This window comes from Monodelphis domestica, chromosome 1 (assembly GCF_027887165.1).
Source record: "Monodelphis domestica isolate mMonDom1 chromosome 1, mMonDom1.pri, whole genome shotgun sequence".
Lineage (NCBI taxonomy): Eukaryota > Metazoa > Chordata > Mammalia > Didelphimorphia > Didelphidae > Monodelphis > Monodelphis domestica.
In genome coordinates, this window is record NC_077227.1 from 610,107,811 (window position 1) to 610,126,134 (window position 18,324).

The 18,324-nt window shown below is 35.3% G+C and overlaps 1 protein-coding gene across 6 annotated transcripts in view; it reads right to left on the minus strand.

Moving 5' to 3' along the window:
• KIZ (kizuna centrosomal protein) overlaps positions 1–18,324 on the minus strand; it is a 175,322-nt gene that overhangs the window by 94,501 nt on the left and 62,497 nt on the right. For all 6 annotated transcript variants that reach the window (XM_056813834.1, XM_007476629.2, XM_007476630.2 and 3 more), the window contains 2 exons: positions 12,541–13,177; positions 11,663–11,969 (listed from right to left, as the gene is read on the minus strand). In XM_056813834.1, the coding sequence (XP_056669812.1) occupies positions 11,663–11,969; positions 12,541–13,177 (944 nt within the window). The remainder of the gene's footprint in view (positions 1–11,662; positions 11,970–12,540; positions 13,178–18,324) is intronic.

The following is an 18,324-nucleotide window of genomic DNA, read 5'->3' on the forward strand; positions in this document are numbered from 1 at the left end:
CTACTTCCTTGAAAAGACAAATTAGATGATCTGATTGTAAAAGAAGGTAGAAAATGAAATCAATAAAATGGTAAACAAGCAAAATGAAGTAACAAAACCAGAAAAAATAAAATTATGTACATGTATGTGCTAATAAAATTGAAAATACAAAAAAGGAGAAATGTCTTTAACAATTCAAAACACCCAAACCAAAAGAAGATCAGATAGAAATCACCACAGACCAACATTATTAACAAATATTGACTTAAAAAATTTTAAACACAATTCTATCAATGAGACCACAGGGATTTATTTTAAAAATTATTCATTATGACTAAATTAGATTTGTACCAGAAATGCAAGGATGGTTTAACATTAGGAAAACAACCAACATAATTAACTGAATTAAAAACCAAAACATTAAAAACCACATGATTATTATTATATGCAAAAAGGCCTTTTATAAAGGAAAACATTTATTCTAAACATTGTATTAAGTAGAGGGATAAAAGGACCTTTTTCAGTATCATAAAAAGCATGTATCTAAAACAAAATGAAAACACTGTATATAATGTGAACACATGAACTTTTTTCCCACAAATATGGCTGTAAAGCAAGGATGACTACTCTTTCCACTAGTTTTTTGTATTCTTCTGGAAATACAACAACAGTAGTGAGACAAGAGAAAGAAATTAGAGGCAAAATTGGGACACTAATGCATTGCTAGTGGACTTGTGAATTGATCCAACCATTCTGGAAGGCAATTAGGAATTATGCCCAAATGGCTTTAAAAAACTGCCTACCCTTTGATCCAGCCATACTACTGCTGGGTTTGTATCCCAAAGAGATAATAGGGAAAAATACATGTATGAAAATATGTATAGAGCTTCGCTTTTTGTGGTAGCAAAAAAATTGGAAAATGAGAGGGTGTCCATTGATAGGAGAATGGCTGAACAAATTGTGGCATCTGATGGTAAAGGAATACTATTGTGCTGAAAGGAATAATGAATTGGAGTGATTCCATGTAAACTGGAAAGAATTCCAGGAATTGATACAGGGCAAAAGGAGGAAAGCCAGGAGAACATTGTACACAGAGACTGAGACACTGTGGCACAATTGAACATAATGAACTTTTCTACTAGCAGCAATGCAATGACCCAGGACAATCCAGAGGAACTGATGAGAAAGAATGCTATCCACATCCAGAGAAAGAACTGTGGGAGAAAAAATGCAGAAGAAAAACATATGATTGATCACATGATTTCATTGGTGATGTTAACTTTAAATGGTCACTTTACTACAAATATTAATAATATGTAAATAGCTTTTGGACAATGATACATGAAAAACCCAGTGGAATTTTTGTTTGTTGGCTCCAGAAGGAGGGGAAGGAAAGAGCACGAATCATGTAACCATGGAAAAATATTTGAAATTAATTAATTCAATAAAAAATTAAAAAAAGGAAAAAGTTAACATTTTAATACATAATTTACTATGTGACAAAACAATAATACAATATGTGGTTTGTTATACATATGTAATAAGTTATAATAAATATGCTTATCCAAAAGAAATAAATTATTCTCACATTAGCTATCCAAATGTCCAAATATGTATCTAACTCTTTTTTCCCCCTCCTCTCTCTTACTTCTCCCTGTCCCAAAGAAGGCAGGCTATACAATATAGATTGTAAATATAATATTATATAATACATAATTTCCTGCTTGTTATGTTATGAAACAAGATACCTATTGTTTACATTAGAGAAAAATTCATGGAAGAAATAAAGTGAAGAATGATATATTTCAATCTGCATTCAGACTCCATCAATTCCTTCTATGGCAGTGGATATCCTTTTTCATCATGAGTCATATGGAATTGTCCTGGATCTTTGCCTTGTTGACAACAGCTAAGTCATTCACAGTTGATCATCATACATTATTGTTACTATGTACACTATTATCCTGGTTCTGCTCATTTCACTTTACATCACTTTGTATGTCTTTCCAGGGTTTTTTTGTGATTACCTTGTTTATTATATCTTATGGGACAATAGTATTTCATTACAATCATTCACCACAGCTTGTTCAGCCATTCCTCAATTGTTGTACATATTTTCAGTTTCCAGTTCTTTGTCACTACAAAAAGAGCTGCTAGAAATACTTTAGAACATATAGTTTCTTTTCCTTTTTCCTTGATCACCTTATGAAACAAACCTAATGATGGTATTACTGGATCAAAAGGTATACACAGTTTTATAATTCTTTCAGTATAATTCTAGACTATTCTCAAAAATGATTTTATCAGTTCACATTTCTACCTATCATGCATTAGTGTCCCTATTTTTCCACATCCCCTCCAACATTCATCATTTTGCCCTTTTATCCAAACTGATAAGTATAAGATGATATCTCAGAGTTGTTCTGACTTACATTTCTCTAATCAATAATGATTACGAGCAATTTATATGGTTATACATAGTTTTGATTTCTTCATCCAAAAACTGTCTGTATCTTTTGACCATTTAATTACTTCTATATAATAACAAAATCCAAGAGTTAATAATAAAAAAGAAAATCCCATTCCAAATAACTATATCATGTGTAAAGAATCTGTGGGTAGATCTATCCAAACACACAAAAGACTCAAATAGATTCAATCACAAAGTGCGCCTTAAAAAAATAATATACAACTTAAATAGCTTGAGTAACAATCAGGTCTCATGGTGAAGTCAGGCTAGGCTAATCTAATAAAAATGCCAATACTCCCAAAGTTAACTTACATTTAATGCTATGTCAAATACTCAAAGGGATACTTTATAGAACTTGATAATATAATAACTAAATTCATTTGGAGAAATAAGAGATCTAGCATATAAAGGGAAATGATAGAAACAGGACAGAGGGAAAATAGTATTTCCATACCTCAATGCAGTTGTCATCAAAACCATCCACTATTGGTTAAAAAAGTAGGCAAATCAATAGATCAAACTAGAGATGGGAGAATCAGAAACAATTGAATTAAATAATCCAATATTGGATAAAAGAGAAAACTTAAATTACTTGGGAAAGAACTTATTTGATAAAAACGTCTAGGAAAACTGGATAGCAGTCTGGCAGAAACTGGACTTAAATAGCATCTTAAACCATATTCTACAATACATTCTAAGTGGACACATGACCTTAATATTAAGGATCATATTAGTAAAAAATTAGAAGAGAAATAGTTCTTATATTTCTCACAGCTATGGTTAGGAGATGAGCTCTTAATAAAAGGATAGAGGCAATTATAAAAGATAAAACAGATAATTGATTACATGAAACTGAAAAACTTCTAAAAGCAAAACTAATATACCTATGATAAAAAGGGAGGCAGTTAAATGGAGAAAAAATACATTTTACATCAAATTTCTGTGATAAAGTTTGGTATTCATGATATATAAAACCAATAGTCATTCCCCAAGATTTAAGTGGTCAAAAGATATGAACAAACAGTTATCAAAACAAGTATTGCAAAGTATTAACAATCACATGAATGAATGAGAAATCCAAATCAAAACAATCTCGAGGTTTCACCTCATAACCTAAAATTGGTAAAGATTTGACAAAAAACAATAACCACTGTTGGAGAAGTTGCAGTAAGATACACATACTGATGTATTGCTGATGGGGCTATGAATTGCTACAACCATTTAGAAAGTAATTTGAAATAATGCAAATTATGTGACTAAAATATCCACACCCGGAGGCAGAGTCAAGATGGCTGTTTAGCAAGCTGCAAAAGTTCAGACCTGAGAAGACCCTTCCTTACCGATTACAGACTGAATGCTCCTAGGGCACTGAAATTCAAGCTGAGCAACAGGACAGAGGCGGGGAACCCTCCTTCTGGACTCAAATCAAAAGGTACGCCCCCCAAAAGCCAGAACCCAAGAATACTTGGGTCTGAGGGGAAAGCAGAGGGAAGGTCCCAGGACCCCTCCCCCTCAACCCAGAGGGCTGAGCCCCCAGTGACAGCGTGAACCTCTGAGCGGGCAAAGGTGCTGTTTTGCAGGGTCTACCTTGTGAGCAGCGGGGCGCCGGGCACCAAGCATCCAGTGTGGAGGAAGCCAGGGAGAGATCAGGGCGGCTGGGTCACCCCATCAGGCTCCAGTCTCACCATTGCTTTGGGGCACATCCAGACCAATCCAGTTGAACCTAATCCCATCAGGACTCCTCAGAGCTCAGGGAGGCGGGCAAAGGCACTGGGGAACCCTGCAGACCGCAGAGAAGCAGCTGGAGAGAACTGGAGAGAGCCTGGGCGGCCCAGCCTTCCAGGAGTCTTCCACCTCAGAGCACATACAGCCCAACCCAGTTGAACTTAATCCAATCAAAAGCCTCCAGAGGACAGGGAAGCTAACATTCCTCCTCTAGAGACTATACCAAGAGATCTGACAAGGCTCCAAGAGGGGAGATTGAGAGCCCCAAAACCAAAACCAAAAAAAAAATGAGAGGAGCAAGAGCACAGACAAATACGGGGAGCAAAGAAGGGGTAAACCCGAGCAAACAACAGAAAAAGAAAGAAATTACAATAGACACTTTCTGCAAAGGTAATGAGCAAAGAGCGAAGGAAACAGAGGGGGAGGGATCAGCAAAGGAAAAATCAGAAATCCCAGTGAATTGGATACAGGCTTTGGAAGAACTCAAAATGCAATTCAAAACACAATTAAGAGAGGCTGAAGACAATTGGGAAAAGAACTAAAAAACTGAGACAAGTCATCTGGAAACAGAGGCACTTGAACTAAAACAAGAAAATAGTGATTTGAAAGTCAAAATCAACCAGCTGGAAAATGAGGCAAAGGAGATGAAAGATGAGGCAAAGCAGATGAAAGATGAGGTGAAGAAGATGAAAGATGACCTCCAAAGAAAATCCGACCAAAAGGAAAAGGACAACCAAAAAACTAAGGATGAAATCCAGTCTTTAAGAACCAGAATACAACAACTAGAATCAAGTGACCTCACAAGGCAGCAGGACACTATAAAACAAAACCAAAAGAATGAAAAAATTGAGGAAAATATGAAGCATTTCATTCACAAAACAGAGGATTTAGAAAATCATTCAAGGAGAGACAATTTAAGAATCATTGGCCTACCAGAAGACCATGACAAAAGAAAAAGCCTGGACATTATTTTAAGGAAATTATTAAAGAAAACTGCCCTGATATCCTAGAACAAGAGGGAAAAGTGGAGATTGATAGAATCCACAGATCACCTCCTGTACTTAATCCCCAACTGACAACACCAAGAAATGTTATAGCCAAATTCAAGAACTATCAGACCAAAGAAAAGATATTACAAGCTGCCAAGAAGAAGTCATTCAGATACCAAGCAACCACAGTGAGGATAACTCAGGATCTGGCTGCATCCACACTGAAAAAAAGAAAGGCATGGAATATGATATTCCAGAAAGCAAGGGAACTAGGTCTACAACCATGAATCAACTACCCAGCAAAACTGACTATATTCTTACAGGGGAAAGTATGGTTATTCAACAAAATAGAAGAATTTCAAGAATTCGTAAAGAAAAGACCAGACCTGAACAGAAAATTTGATGTACAAGCACAGAACTCAAGAGAATCATCAAAAGGTAATTAAAAAGAGGGGAAAAAAGAAAAACAAAACAAAACCCCCCAAAAAAATTTTTAAGAGACTCAATAAGTTAAAATGATATGTATCCCTATAAGAAAAGAGGTCATTGGTAACTCTTAAAAACTGTTGTTATTACCTGGGCAGCAAAAAGAAGTACACTTAGAGGGAACAGTGACAAACTGTATAGGATGAAAGGACATGACATAAATAGGTATATAGATGTATGCATGCAAAAATACACATGAGTATGCATATATAAATACATATATATAACTAGAGCTTAAAAATAGGTTAAAAGAAATTAAAAGAAATGGGAAAAGAAACAAATGGGGGTAAATTTATACATCATAAAGAAGCTCATGGTGGGAGGGGGGAGAACATCAATATACTGGAAGGGTAAAGAGGTCAGAGACAGGAAATACTCAACTTTTACGTGCTTTGAAATTGACTCAATGAGGGAAAAACATCCAATCCATTGGGGGCAGAGAATAGATTTGCGCCCAATAGGGGAGTAGAAGGGTAGCAAACAGTCTGGTGGGGAGGGAAGTAGTACAAGAGAGGGAGGGGGGAGGGGTTAATTTTAGAAATACTACAGGGAAAATAAGGGGGGGGATAAGAAAGGAGGCGGGTAGAAAGGGAAATAAAATAAGGGTGGGAACAAGGGGGACTGTTTAAAATATCCACACCCTTTGACCTAGAGATCTCAACACTGGGCTTAAAGAAGTCTTTGGTAAGAAGTCCCCATATACACAAAAATATTTATACCAGCACTTCTTTCTATAGTAAAGAATTGAAAACAAAGTAGGTGCTCATTGGTTGGGGAATGGCTAAACAAACTATGGTACATGAATGCAATACAATATATTTGAAGAAATGATGAATGTGATGAATATAAAGAAGCATGAAAAAATCTATATAAACTGATGTGAAACAGCTAAGAAGGAATACACACAATAACTACAACAATATGAACAGAAAGAACAACCACAAACACAAACATGGATCAAAAATAAATATTACAAAATTATAAATGATACACGTGGCTCAAAAGAAGAGATGAGAGAATGCTCCCAACCCACCCCTTTGCAGGGGTGGGAGGTTCGAAGATTTCACACATTCAATATATTTTTTGGACTTTTTCAATATGTTGATCAATTGTACTAATTTTTTCATCTTTTTTATTTAAAATGCTATTAATTATATGGGATGTCTCTGTGGGAGAGAGGAGGAGGAATTCTTGGAAAAACTGATGGTATGAAAAAAGCATCAATATAAACTTATAGAATATAAACCCATGTAAGTCATCAACATTTATGTAGAATCCAGGAGAAATAAGAAATTCTATTTTCAAAAATTAAAAACATAAAAATAAATAGGTATCTACCAATTAAAATAAATATTGGAACTATATGAATACAACAACTAAACACTATGGAAATAATGACAGACCTAAGTAACTAAAAATATTAATTGCTCACAGATATACTAAGCTAATTTGATAAAAATTATCAGACTAACTGAATTTACTTATTTGTTGACCTACCAATAAAATTATCAAAAAATTGCCTTAAAGAATTAGAAAAAGAATAAATTTCATCTGGAGAGGATGAAATTTATTCTTTTTCTAATTCTTAAAGGAAAGATTTGGCAACTGACTTGAAAAATGAAAGAGTCAAAAAGATGGTTGAGATAGTAAGTTCACTATTATACCTCCCAAGATAACATATACATTCCTTAAGGGCAGAGATTGTCACTTTCCTCATTGGATCCTCAAAGGATCTACCATAGTTCCTAGAAAATAGTAGCAACTTAATAATGGATTCTTACTAATTGTATTGAATAATGGTAGCTACCAAAATTAAATGAAGGTACAGAGGAATCTCACTTTCAATAAGTAGGTCATTCAGCAGACCTCTATGTAAAGCAATTTTAACCTAATGAGAATTTTCTCTGATCTGGGAAAGAGAAGTAGGGAGAAAGGAAGAGAGCTCCATTCCTGTGAAGGGAGGAGTCCAGCACATAGTTCAAGGACACATGGGGTCCAGGAACAGAAAAGTGAGAGTTGGAAGAGGAACATGAGAATGGTCAGGGCCAGTCACATTGGGGCTGGCCTGAACATAGGGAGAACATGTGGGACAGACGCATGGGGACCAGACTTGGCCAGGCGAGGACAGACAGACATGTCCAAGCACCAAGAGATGGAAGAGAGACAGGTGTTGGACCATGTAGGCAGGAGAGGCAGGCAAAGGTCTCTTTTGGTAGAGGTTTCAGGCTAACCCTTCATTCTACAGAAGTGATGGTCTCTCTGCCCTTCCTATCTTTGCTTTTACCAGGAGGGTTTTTTGAGAATTTTTTTTTTAGGCCACAGAGCATCTCATTGAGGTACAGGAGCAGGGAAGGAGAGAGAGAGAACACAGTATAATACGGTAAAAGTTAAAACAGGTAGGCTTTTTTTTGGGAAATGCAGATTTTTCAGAATTCTTTACATTAAGTCAAATTTGTATAATGGGACTTATAGCCTACATGTACATTGAGCCTTAGAAAAATTTTTTAGTTTAGTTAGGTTTTCCTTGTTTTTCCCTTACCTCCTTTAAATATGCCCTTAAACATCAATTTCCTTCTCTTCCCCTTTTAGGGGTTTATTATTTCTCTAGTTCTCTAATCCCTCACTTCCTTATTGAGACAAGAAAGGATCAGATATCAATAATAGTTATACATAATTAACTGGCTAACCAAATTAGTAAATGAATTTCAGTTATGAGAGCAATTTGGAATGAACATTTTTTAGAAAGTTCCTTGAGAACAAGTAATTTGCCAGCTTCTTTGTATGGCTAGTCCTCTACATAGTCCCTGATACATACTTATTATTTAATAAATGCTTGTGTTAATCCTATTAAAGGAATTTCAAACATAAGTAATCAAGCTAGGAAATGATTGGGTGGTGTTAAGAATTGTGAAAATAATATACCTATTTGAAGCCACCCCTGAATATAAACCTGATATAGTTGAGGTCTAAAGGGAAGAGTGAAGGTAGATAGAAACATGGAAAAGGGATAGTTTACTGTCCCTCCTGTCCACAAAGCACAAGGGCCAGGGACTTTAAGCTTCTGGGGTGGGATATATATTAGCCATCCAAAAAGACATTCTTCCTTTCTTTTTTTTTTTCCTTTTTCCTCTCTCCAATGGTTCTCCTTTGCCAGTGCTCCCTCCACACACCTTTTCTTCTACAATTCTTAGATTCCTCTTTTACAGGGCTTGTTTACACAGTTATCATTATTTTCATTTTTGTTTGTTTATTTTCAAACTATAATATTTTTCTTCTATACTGGAACTCACTCTTATAACTCAATTTTATTTATATCCCTGATAATTAAATTCCTAATAGTAAAGTATGTCATTGGAACACTTTTTTTCACTCATCTCATCTAGTAGGACAAAGGCTTTCTTCTAAGGTTGAGTTCTGTATCTAGTATGTATAGAGGGATAATAAAAGAGATAAAATAGTTTGCAACTAAATATAATATAAAATAGAGTATAAAAGTCAAGGAAGAGGCATAAAGTACTATAAGCTTTGTACCTTGAAGAATAAACAGGTTTTCAACTAGTAGAAATGTGGAAGGGAAGAAATTTCAGGCATAACATGTAGTAAAGGCCCTGATGTCAGAAAGTACTAGTTATAGTTAGAGATCAAGAAATAATCCATTACTTGCAGTATAGGATATTTGATCAGACAGACAGATCAGAACCAAATTATTAAAGACATTCAAAGGAGTTTTGTACTTTACAAAAAGTGGGAAGTCAATGGAGCTTTTTGAGGTGAGGAGTGACAAGTTCAGAGCTATGTAGTAGAAGAATTCTGTATCAATACATTGCAATAATTGTAAAGGAGCTTGTACATTCAGTAACCTGATGGTTTTACAATGGTCTAGGTGAGCTTGATTAAGGACCTTCATGAAATAGGATGGTGGTACTGATAATGCAAAAAAAGGGGTGGGTATAAGATATATGAAGGAAATTAAGATTAGTCTTGGCAATAAAATGGACATAGGGGAGTTGGCTAACCGCAGAAGTAAAAAATGATTGAAGAGTATGTGACCAGAAGTAGGGTGGTAACAGTAGCAGACACATCACAAGGAATAGTGAATTTTTTTAAAGGGATGTCAGCAGTGATAATAAGTTCAATTTTGAACACACTGAGGCTGAAGTACCAAAAGTATATTCCTATAGAGATATCCAATTGTGAAGCTGAAAATATAAGATTAGAACTCAAATGAAAGGTTGTCACTAGGAAAATAGATTTGATTCATCATTATTAAAGGGAATATCAAAGTTGTAGTACTGAATGAGAACACAGAGAGAGAGAGAAGAGAAAAGAAGTATGAAGGTTTCATATGTACTTTAAGTCCCTCCTGCTTTCTGATGCACTCAGTATTTTTTTTTGATCACTTTCCTAAAGTTTATTGTACTCCAGGAGTAAACTCTGCACCTGTGAACAATTAATATACTGGAAAAGACAATTTTAATAGCACAGAATCTCAATGCCAAAAGGAAATGCTCAGGTGTCATAATTCAACCTACATCTTAACATTACTTCTAAAATATACTCAAGTGGTAAAACATACTCTGCTTGAAGACTTCCAGTAACAGAGCATTTATTAACTCTCTAGGTTAAACTCACAATTTTGCCTAATGCTGGATATAACTACTTTCATCTGTTTTGGAAGCCACAGGCAAAGACACTTATTAAGTTTCTACTATTCTCTGGCTTATTACTGTTGCTCAGTTGTGTCCAGGCCTTCATAATTCTGTGAACCATCCTATCCATGGGGTTTTCTTGGCAAAGATATTGAGCAATTTGCCATCTCCTCCCCAATGTGTCCCTATTTCATAGATAATATGAACTGAGGGGTTAAGTGACTTCCCCAGGATCATGTTGCTAGTAAGTGTTTGAAGCCAAATTTGAACTCGGATCTTCTCAACTCTACGCTAGGTGCTCTATGCACTGCAGCAACTAGCACCTTCTCTACATAAGAAGTTGTATGATAGTCTTTGCCCACCTCCTCCTCTAGGTCTGAACCAACATTAATCCAGTTAATACTCCAGTATGATTGAATAATGATGTTAAATATGCTAAGGTATAAATGAATCAAAACATTAAGTGAATTTATTGTTAATACTAGCTCTTGGGGAAAGACAAAATGATAAAATGTAAAAGGACTTCATTATGAGTCGGGGAACTTGGTTTCTAATTTAAACTCTACCATAAACATCTATCAAACTGGGCACTTAATCTTTCTATGGCTTTTTCCTTATCAGTTATAGAAGAAATTTTAACTAGATTATTTTTTCTAAGTTATTTTTCCTTTTAGCTCTAAAATTTCTATGATTTGGAATTTATTGTTTTCTAAGCAAATAGTCAACTTAAAATGTCATTTTTCCTATCTATTTTCTTAATTTAACACCCAAGATAAATCACTGTAAAAATGTCTGAATTGTGGTCTCATCAATTTGAACTTAAGTACCCAAGGGTGCATGGAATTATACTAGTTTTAATATAATATGAATTCTTTATCTGACTTTTAGAATTTGCATTCTAAAATGAGCAACTTGCATAGATAGATATCTGGGAGGTCTACAAATGTATCTGTGTGACCACTTTAGAAAGAACACTAATAAAAAAGTAAACAATTAAGCAAATTTGTTGTATATGAAGGATTTTTAGTTATTCGATTGGATTCCAAGAAAAGTTAGCCATCTGAAAAACTTGGTTTACTTCATCATAATTGCAAAACAGATTTTTGTCTTCTAACATAAGGGGAAAAAGAAAGACTTTTTATTTAAACATAAATGCTATCAACTGCCAACCACTATGATTCCATAATATTCATACTCTTAAAGCTATTTCATAACAAAAGAAATTACCTTTAGAGAAAAATCTATTTATGACAACCAAGGAACTTACATATTCATGGCTGTGTTCAATAATACATTCCCAGTGGGATGGTCTCCAAAAAATTGTCTACAATTAAAAACAGAACAGGAAAAATTGAATGGCTTACTCTCTTGTTGGTGAATTAGCTGAGGATTCCTTTTCTGAGGCATGAGAGCTTATAGTTTGCAAAATACAATTATTTTTCTCCGCAGATAGGACATCTTTTTCTTGTTCAGCATGGATTAGTTTTAAGGCCTCTATTCCATCTACTTCATCAACTCTGTCACCCAGATTTGGATGTAGTTCTGTAGTATTGATAATTGGATCATCTTCACTCACAGAAACAGTAAGGTCACTGCTACTGCTTAAACTTTCCTCTTCATGCTCTTGCATATGTTTGGTGGGTCTCTGATTTTTCAGGTCTTTAGGATGATCTATAAGAGACAATGAATGATGAGGCTATTTTTTGCCAGCTTCAAAGAAGTTATGATAAGATCTTCTACCACATATGGTAGTGAGTTAACCATAAGAAATTAAAAAAAAAGAATGCCTGAATTTTAAACTGCATTTCTGTAGACAGTATTTATAAGTGTGTATAAAAGAATATCATAGGCAAAATGCAGCAATAAATTTTTTCACTTAAATATATATATAGCAATAGCTGAAATGTATATGACCTTGCAACATGCTTCACATACATGATCTACTTTGATTATTATAACTCCTTTCAAGTCCTACTCCTCAAATCTGCATAATTGCAGGGAAAGAAATTGAAGGTAGAAGTTAAGTGACTTGCCCAAGATCACACAGCTAATCGCTGGAGGTAGATCTAAACCCAGACCTATCTGAGTCCAAGACCAGCACTATATCAACTATATCAAATTGTCCACTTTTTACCTCTTTCCTTGAGGACAGAAATACTACTCTGCTCCTCACTATTTCCTAACCCAACGGAAAGAAGAACACATGTATAGTAATACACATCCATATGCAAAAAATTCTAACCTGAAAGATTTTCTTCTGAATGTGCATTTTCAGAGGCACAGTACTCAGGGCCAGGTACCAGTGAAACTGAATGTTTTGTTCTTTCTTTATTTCTTTCACTATGTTCCTGTGTCACTATTTCTTCTTCTGATCCCTCTGATCTGTAAGAACTGTCACCCTTTAAATCAGTGGTTCTGTTTTCTGGACATAATCTTTCCTGCAACAGAGAATTCAGTTCTGCAGACTTTTTGCTTTCGGGTAAATGATTCTTGCCATTATTTATGTTGCTTACTATCTCTAAGCAATGAGTTTGTTCAACCTCAGACAATGCTGTGGATGTGACTGGCATTTTCTCACCAATCTGGAAAGATGTCTTTCCGTCTATTTTGTCAGACTTATTTAAGAACTGTGTATCACTATTCATTTGTACTCCACAGCTGTCTGTCACATTACTTCTCTCTGCTGTCTGCTGGCATGAATGTGGGTTAGAAATTGAAAAGCTCTTTGTGGGCTGGGAAGATTTCCACTGTGTACTGAAATCTCCAGTGCTTGAGATGGCTGACATTTGGCGGCCCATAAAGATTGTTGTTGGATGATACAGTCCTCTTGACATGGCTGTCCCTGTGTTAATTCCTGCTGGCTTCACAACTTGTACAACCTGAAAAAAAAGTTTAAAGTTAAACACATCTTGTATAAAATTATTATTTTGTTATTTTGAGAAGGCAATTAGAAGAATACTGAAATTAGTACATGCCACATTTAAAAAATAGGTTGCTTCCTAAAAAAAATACAGGAAAAGGAACACATTCTATAAAATTCAATTCTAAGGAAGCAAGCTGCATAAAATAGAAGCACTGGTTCAAAACTATGACCTCTACATTTTTAAAAGCAGATGAATATAGTGACCCAAAATGGTGTTTTAAAGTACATATGTATTTTAATATACATAATACAGGGTATCCCCAAAGTTTTTATGCAGTTTTAAGCTTTTATAGATTAAATAACTATTGTTATTAATTATATGATAATAACAATAATAATAGCTATCAGTAAGGCTAAAGAATGCACTGCCTTTTGGAACCCCCTAATAAAATTCAATAAATGCTTTTGGAAAACTTGTTTAAAACTAAAGATCTATAGGTGGCACTATGGATAGAGTTCTGATCCTAGAGTCAGGTAGACCTGAGTTCAAATTTGATCTTATTTACAAGTTGTGTTACTTGGGCAAGTCACTTAACCCTGTTTACCCCAGTTTCCTCATCTGAAAATGAGCTGAAGAAGGAAATGGCAAATCACTCCAGTATTTTTGCTAAGAAGACCCCAAATGGGGTCACAAAAAGTTAGACACAACTGAAGACTAAACAACAAAAAAGAGTTTATAATAATCATGACTCCTATTTAAATTTCAAATACTTATACCTTTTTGCCTCAGCACTTTAAAGTAGTTAAAAAACCAACTAAATCACAAATAATTCCAATAAAATGCTTTTCCATATATAAAAAAGTTGAATGACTTGATCAAGATCATATAGAAAGTTAGAGGCAAACCTGGAAATAACAACATCTATAATTTAAAAAGAATAATGGAATTGAAAATAAAGCCCTGCATATGAATCCACAATAATACTAAAATTAGAATTCTGATTATTCCAGGATCACTCCTTCCATCACTCCTTCCATCACTCCTTCTTCCTTCCTTCCTTCCTTCCTTCCTTCCTTCCTTCCTTCCTTCCTTCCTTCCTTCCTTCCTTCCTTCCTTCCTTTTTCCTTCCTTCCTTCCTTCCTTCCTTCCTTCCTTCCTTCCTTCCTTCCTTCCTTCCTTCCTTCCTTCCTTCCTTCCTTCCTTCCTTCCTTCCTTCCTTCCTTCCTTCCTTCCTTCCTTCCTTCCTTAGCAATGGGGGTTAAGTGACTTGCCCAGATCACACAGCTGGGAAGTGTCTGAATCCAGATTTGAACCCAGGACATGCCATCTCTGGGCCTACCTCTCAAATCCACTAAGCCATCTAGCTGCCCCCAGAGACTATTTCTTTCTACAACTGATCTTCACAGTTGAATCAAAAATAAACAATTTTACAATATAAATCAAAACAAACAACAAAATCCATCCTGTAAAATGAAGTTAATAAAAAAGATACAAAAATTTAAGTTATATAAAAGATATTAGGGAAATCCCTTCTACTAAAAAATTACTAAGACCTTATCCACAGGGGCAGCTAAGTGGTTCACTGGACTGAGAGATGGAATGAGAGATAAGAGGTTCTGGGTTCAAATCTGACCTTAGACTCTTTGTGACTATGTAACCTTGGGCAAGTCACTTAACCCCACTGCCTAGCTCTTACCACTCTTCTGTCTTGAAACTGATACTTATATTGATTTTAAGATAACAAGGTAAGGGATTAAAAAACATCAGAATTGACTATAAAAAGTGTTTTATAATTATGTTTGTGTAGTTCCTGGGTTTGTTTTGGCAAGTGTAGTCCCAGGTATTTTATTCTGTCTTTTTTTATTTCATCTTGTAGGATTTTGTTAGTACTATGTAAAAATGCTAATGATTTTAATGAGTTTATTTTATATCTTGCTACTTCACTAAAATTTTCAATAGTCTCAACCAACTTTTCAGTTGGATTTCTAGGATTTTCCATGTATACCATCATATTGTCTGCAAAAAGGGATAGTTTTATTACTTCTTTGCCCATTCTGATACTTGAATTTCCTTTTCCTTCATTGTTCTTGCTAGCATTTCTAATACTATATTAAATAATATGGGTGGTAACATGCATCCTTGTTTTACTCCTGATCTTAATGGGAAGGATTCTAACTCATCCCTATTACAAATAATATTTGATGATGCTATTTTAGGTATATGCTTCATATAATTTTTTAAAAAAATCTTCACCTTCCATCTTAGAATCACTATTATATATTGATACGTATGCAGAAGAGCAGTAATGGCCAAGGTCCTACAGCTAAGAAGTGTCTGAGGCAATGTTTGAACCCAGGATCTCCCAACTCTGTGAGTCTGGATTTCAAACCCCTGAGCCACCTAGCTGTAGGCTTTCTAGTGTTTTTAATAGGAATGAATGTTGTATTTTGTCAAAGGCTTTTTCTACATCTACAGATATAATCAGATGATTGCTACTTTTCTTATTAATATAATAAATTATATTGATAAATTTCCCTATATTAAGCCATCTCTGCATTCCTGGTATAAATCCTGTTTTATCCCAGTGTATAAATCTTTGTGGTATATTGTTGTCATCTCCTAGCTAGTATTTTATTTCGGACTTTTGCATCTACTTAAATATTCTCCTTTTCTGTTTTTGCTTTTTTTGGTTTAGGTATCAGCATCAAGTTTGTTACACAGAAGTTTAGTAAAACTCCCATTTACCTATTATTTTAAATAATTTATTTAACATTGGAATTAGTTGATCTTTAAATGTTTGGTAGAATTCACTTATAAATCCATCTCATCTTGATTTTATTTTTAAGGAAGTTCATTTATAACCTGTTCAATTTCTTTTTCTAAAATAGGTTTATTTAGATATTCTACTTCCTCCTTTGATGGTTCAGGCAGTTTATATTTTTGTAAGTATTTGTCCATTTCACTTACATTATCAAATTTGTTGGCATATAATTGAGCAAAATAATTCCTAACAATTGCTTTAATTTCATCTCCACTGGAGGTATATTTACTCTTTTCACCTTTACTGGAATCCTTCATTCAGTTTTCTTTTCTTTTAATTATACTTACCAATAGTTTATTTTGTTGATTTTTTTCATAAAACCAACCTTAGTTTTATTTATTAATTTAGTATTTTTCTTACATTCAATTTTACTGATATCCTCTTTATTTTTAGTATTTATAATTTGGTGCTCAGCAGGGGATTTTTAATTTTTCCCCCTTTCTATTCCCATTTGATTTTCTCAAAATATCTATCATATTTAATTTATCTAAAATGCTATTCATCTCCTTGACTTTTCTTATGTGGGGGAGATTAGATTTATTTATTTCTGACAGAAGAAAATTAAAGTTCCCACTATTATAGATTTGTTATATATTTCTACCTTTAACCCATTTAGCCTTTCCTTTAAAAATATGGATGTTATAACATTTAGTGCATATAGGTTTAATATTGATAATGTTTCACTATCTGTGGTACCTTTTAATATAATATAATTTCCCTATTGTCTCTTTTGAGTAAATCTATTTTAACTTTAACTTTGTCAGAGATCATGATTACTACTGCTTCTTTTGTATCAGCTGAAGCATAATATATTGTTCTAGTCTTTTACTTTTTTTGATATGTCTCTCTCATTTTTAAGTCTATTTCTTATAAACAAGATATTACTGGATTTTGGTTTTTGATCCATTCTGCTGTTTCCATTTTAAGGGTGAATTTATCCTATTTACATTTTAAAGTTATAATTAATAGTTGTGTATTTCCCTCCATTCTATTTTTCCTGACTGTGTGTCCTTCTCTCCCTCTCATTTTGCCCTATTCCTCCTCCAATCAATTTCTTTTGACCATTACCTCTCCAACCTGCACTCCTAAGAACCTCTCTCATACTCTTTCCCTTTGGTTTCCTAGTTCCATATCAATTCATTGTAAGAGGGGAGTAATCCAATTTATGCAAGGAGCAATTTCTGACAGAAATCAGATGCAAAGAGAGATCGAGGGAGGTGCAAAAAGGAAAAAAGAAAGTTCCAGGAGGGGACCTGAAGCTGAGGGAACTCCAACTGATCACTCTCTTCACCTCACTTCCAGCTGGGAGCCAGAGAGAAGAAGCAGGGCTCTCAGGCTAAGAAACTTGGGTCTCTCTGGAGATCAATTTTTTCCCTGCAAACCCCTGGATACTTCTCACTCAGCTCTCAACAACAGCACAGAACCATCAGTGAATATTGTGGACAAGGACTTGAAGGAAGCCATCCACTGAGATCCCCTTTTCAAGGATCTCATTCTCCATCTCTCTCCCTAACTTGTTCCTGGACTCCAGTACTCAAGCTAGTTAGTTTAGGAGGAGGGACCAACCAGTAGCTGGGCAGAAGAGGGATCAAGGCTGAGAGCCTTGAACCCTGAAATCCTGGGGGGTCAGTCTGCCAGAGGGGACAAGTCAATAGGGCTTCCTGCTCACCCACTTCCCTTGCCTGACATGCTTATCTTGCCTTCCCTGTGTGAACCCAAATCAATTGTCTACTAATTTAGAATTAGGTCTGGCTAATTTCTGATACTAGGAAAGGGGACTGAAGATTTGGGGAGTACCATACCTCTTCCCAAAAAAAGAGGGTTAGCCCAGGAGCCCAGTGATCCAAACAACCAAACCCAAGGAGCAATCATCCCTTCTGGACTGTGGAGTAACCCAAGGTCCTGAGGCTGGGGTGGGGGGTAGGGGGTGGGGGTGGGGAGTGGCAGTTGATGTACCTGAAGAATCCAGAGGCAAAAAGAGTTCATCCTGCCTCCTCAAGAATAGCTGAGACCAAAAAGGGGGCAATGTGTCATCTTACCAAAGCTTTTCCCTCTAGTTTTTATCCTCCATCTCCCAGAACCATTCTCTGAGGAGACATACTCCCTTTCTCAGGGAGACAAGACTTGAAGACTTGGTTATCTTCCCCCAAAAGAAAGAGAGGGGGTCAATCGCTTCCTCCTCTTCCCCCTCTAAACTCTTTACCTCTCTCCCTCCATCATCCCTGTTCCCTTTCAGGCCATACATTACAATTAGCACCCTGGTTAGAGGACAAAGAATCCACCATAGCAGTTACAACTGACAGTTGGGAGTGACTGGGAGGAGGGGTGGCCATTTTGTACA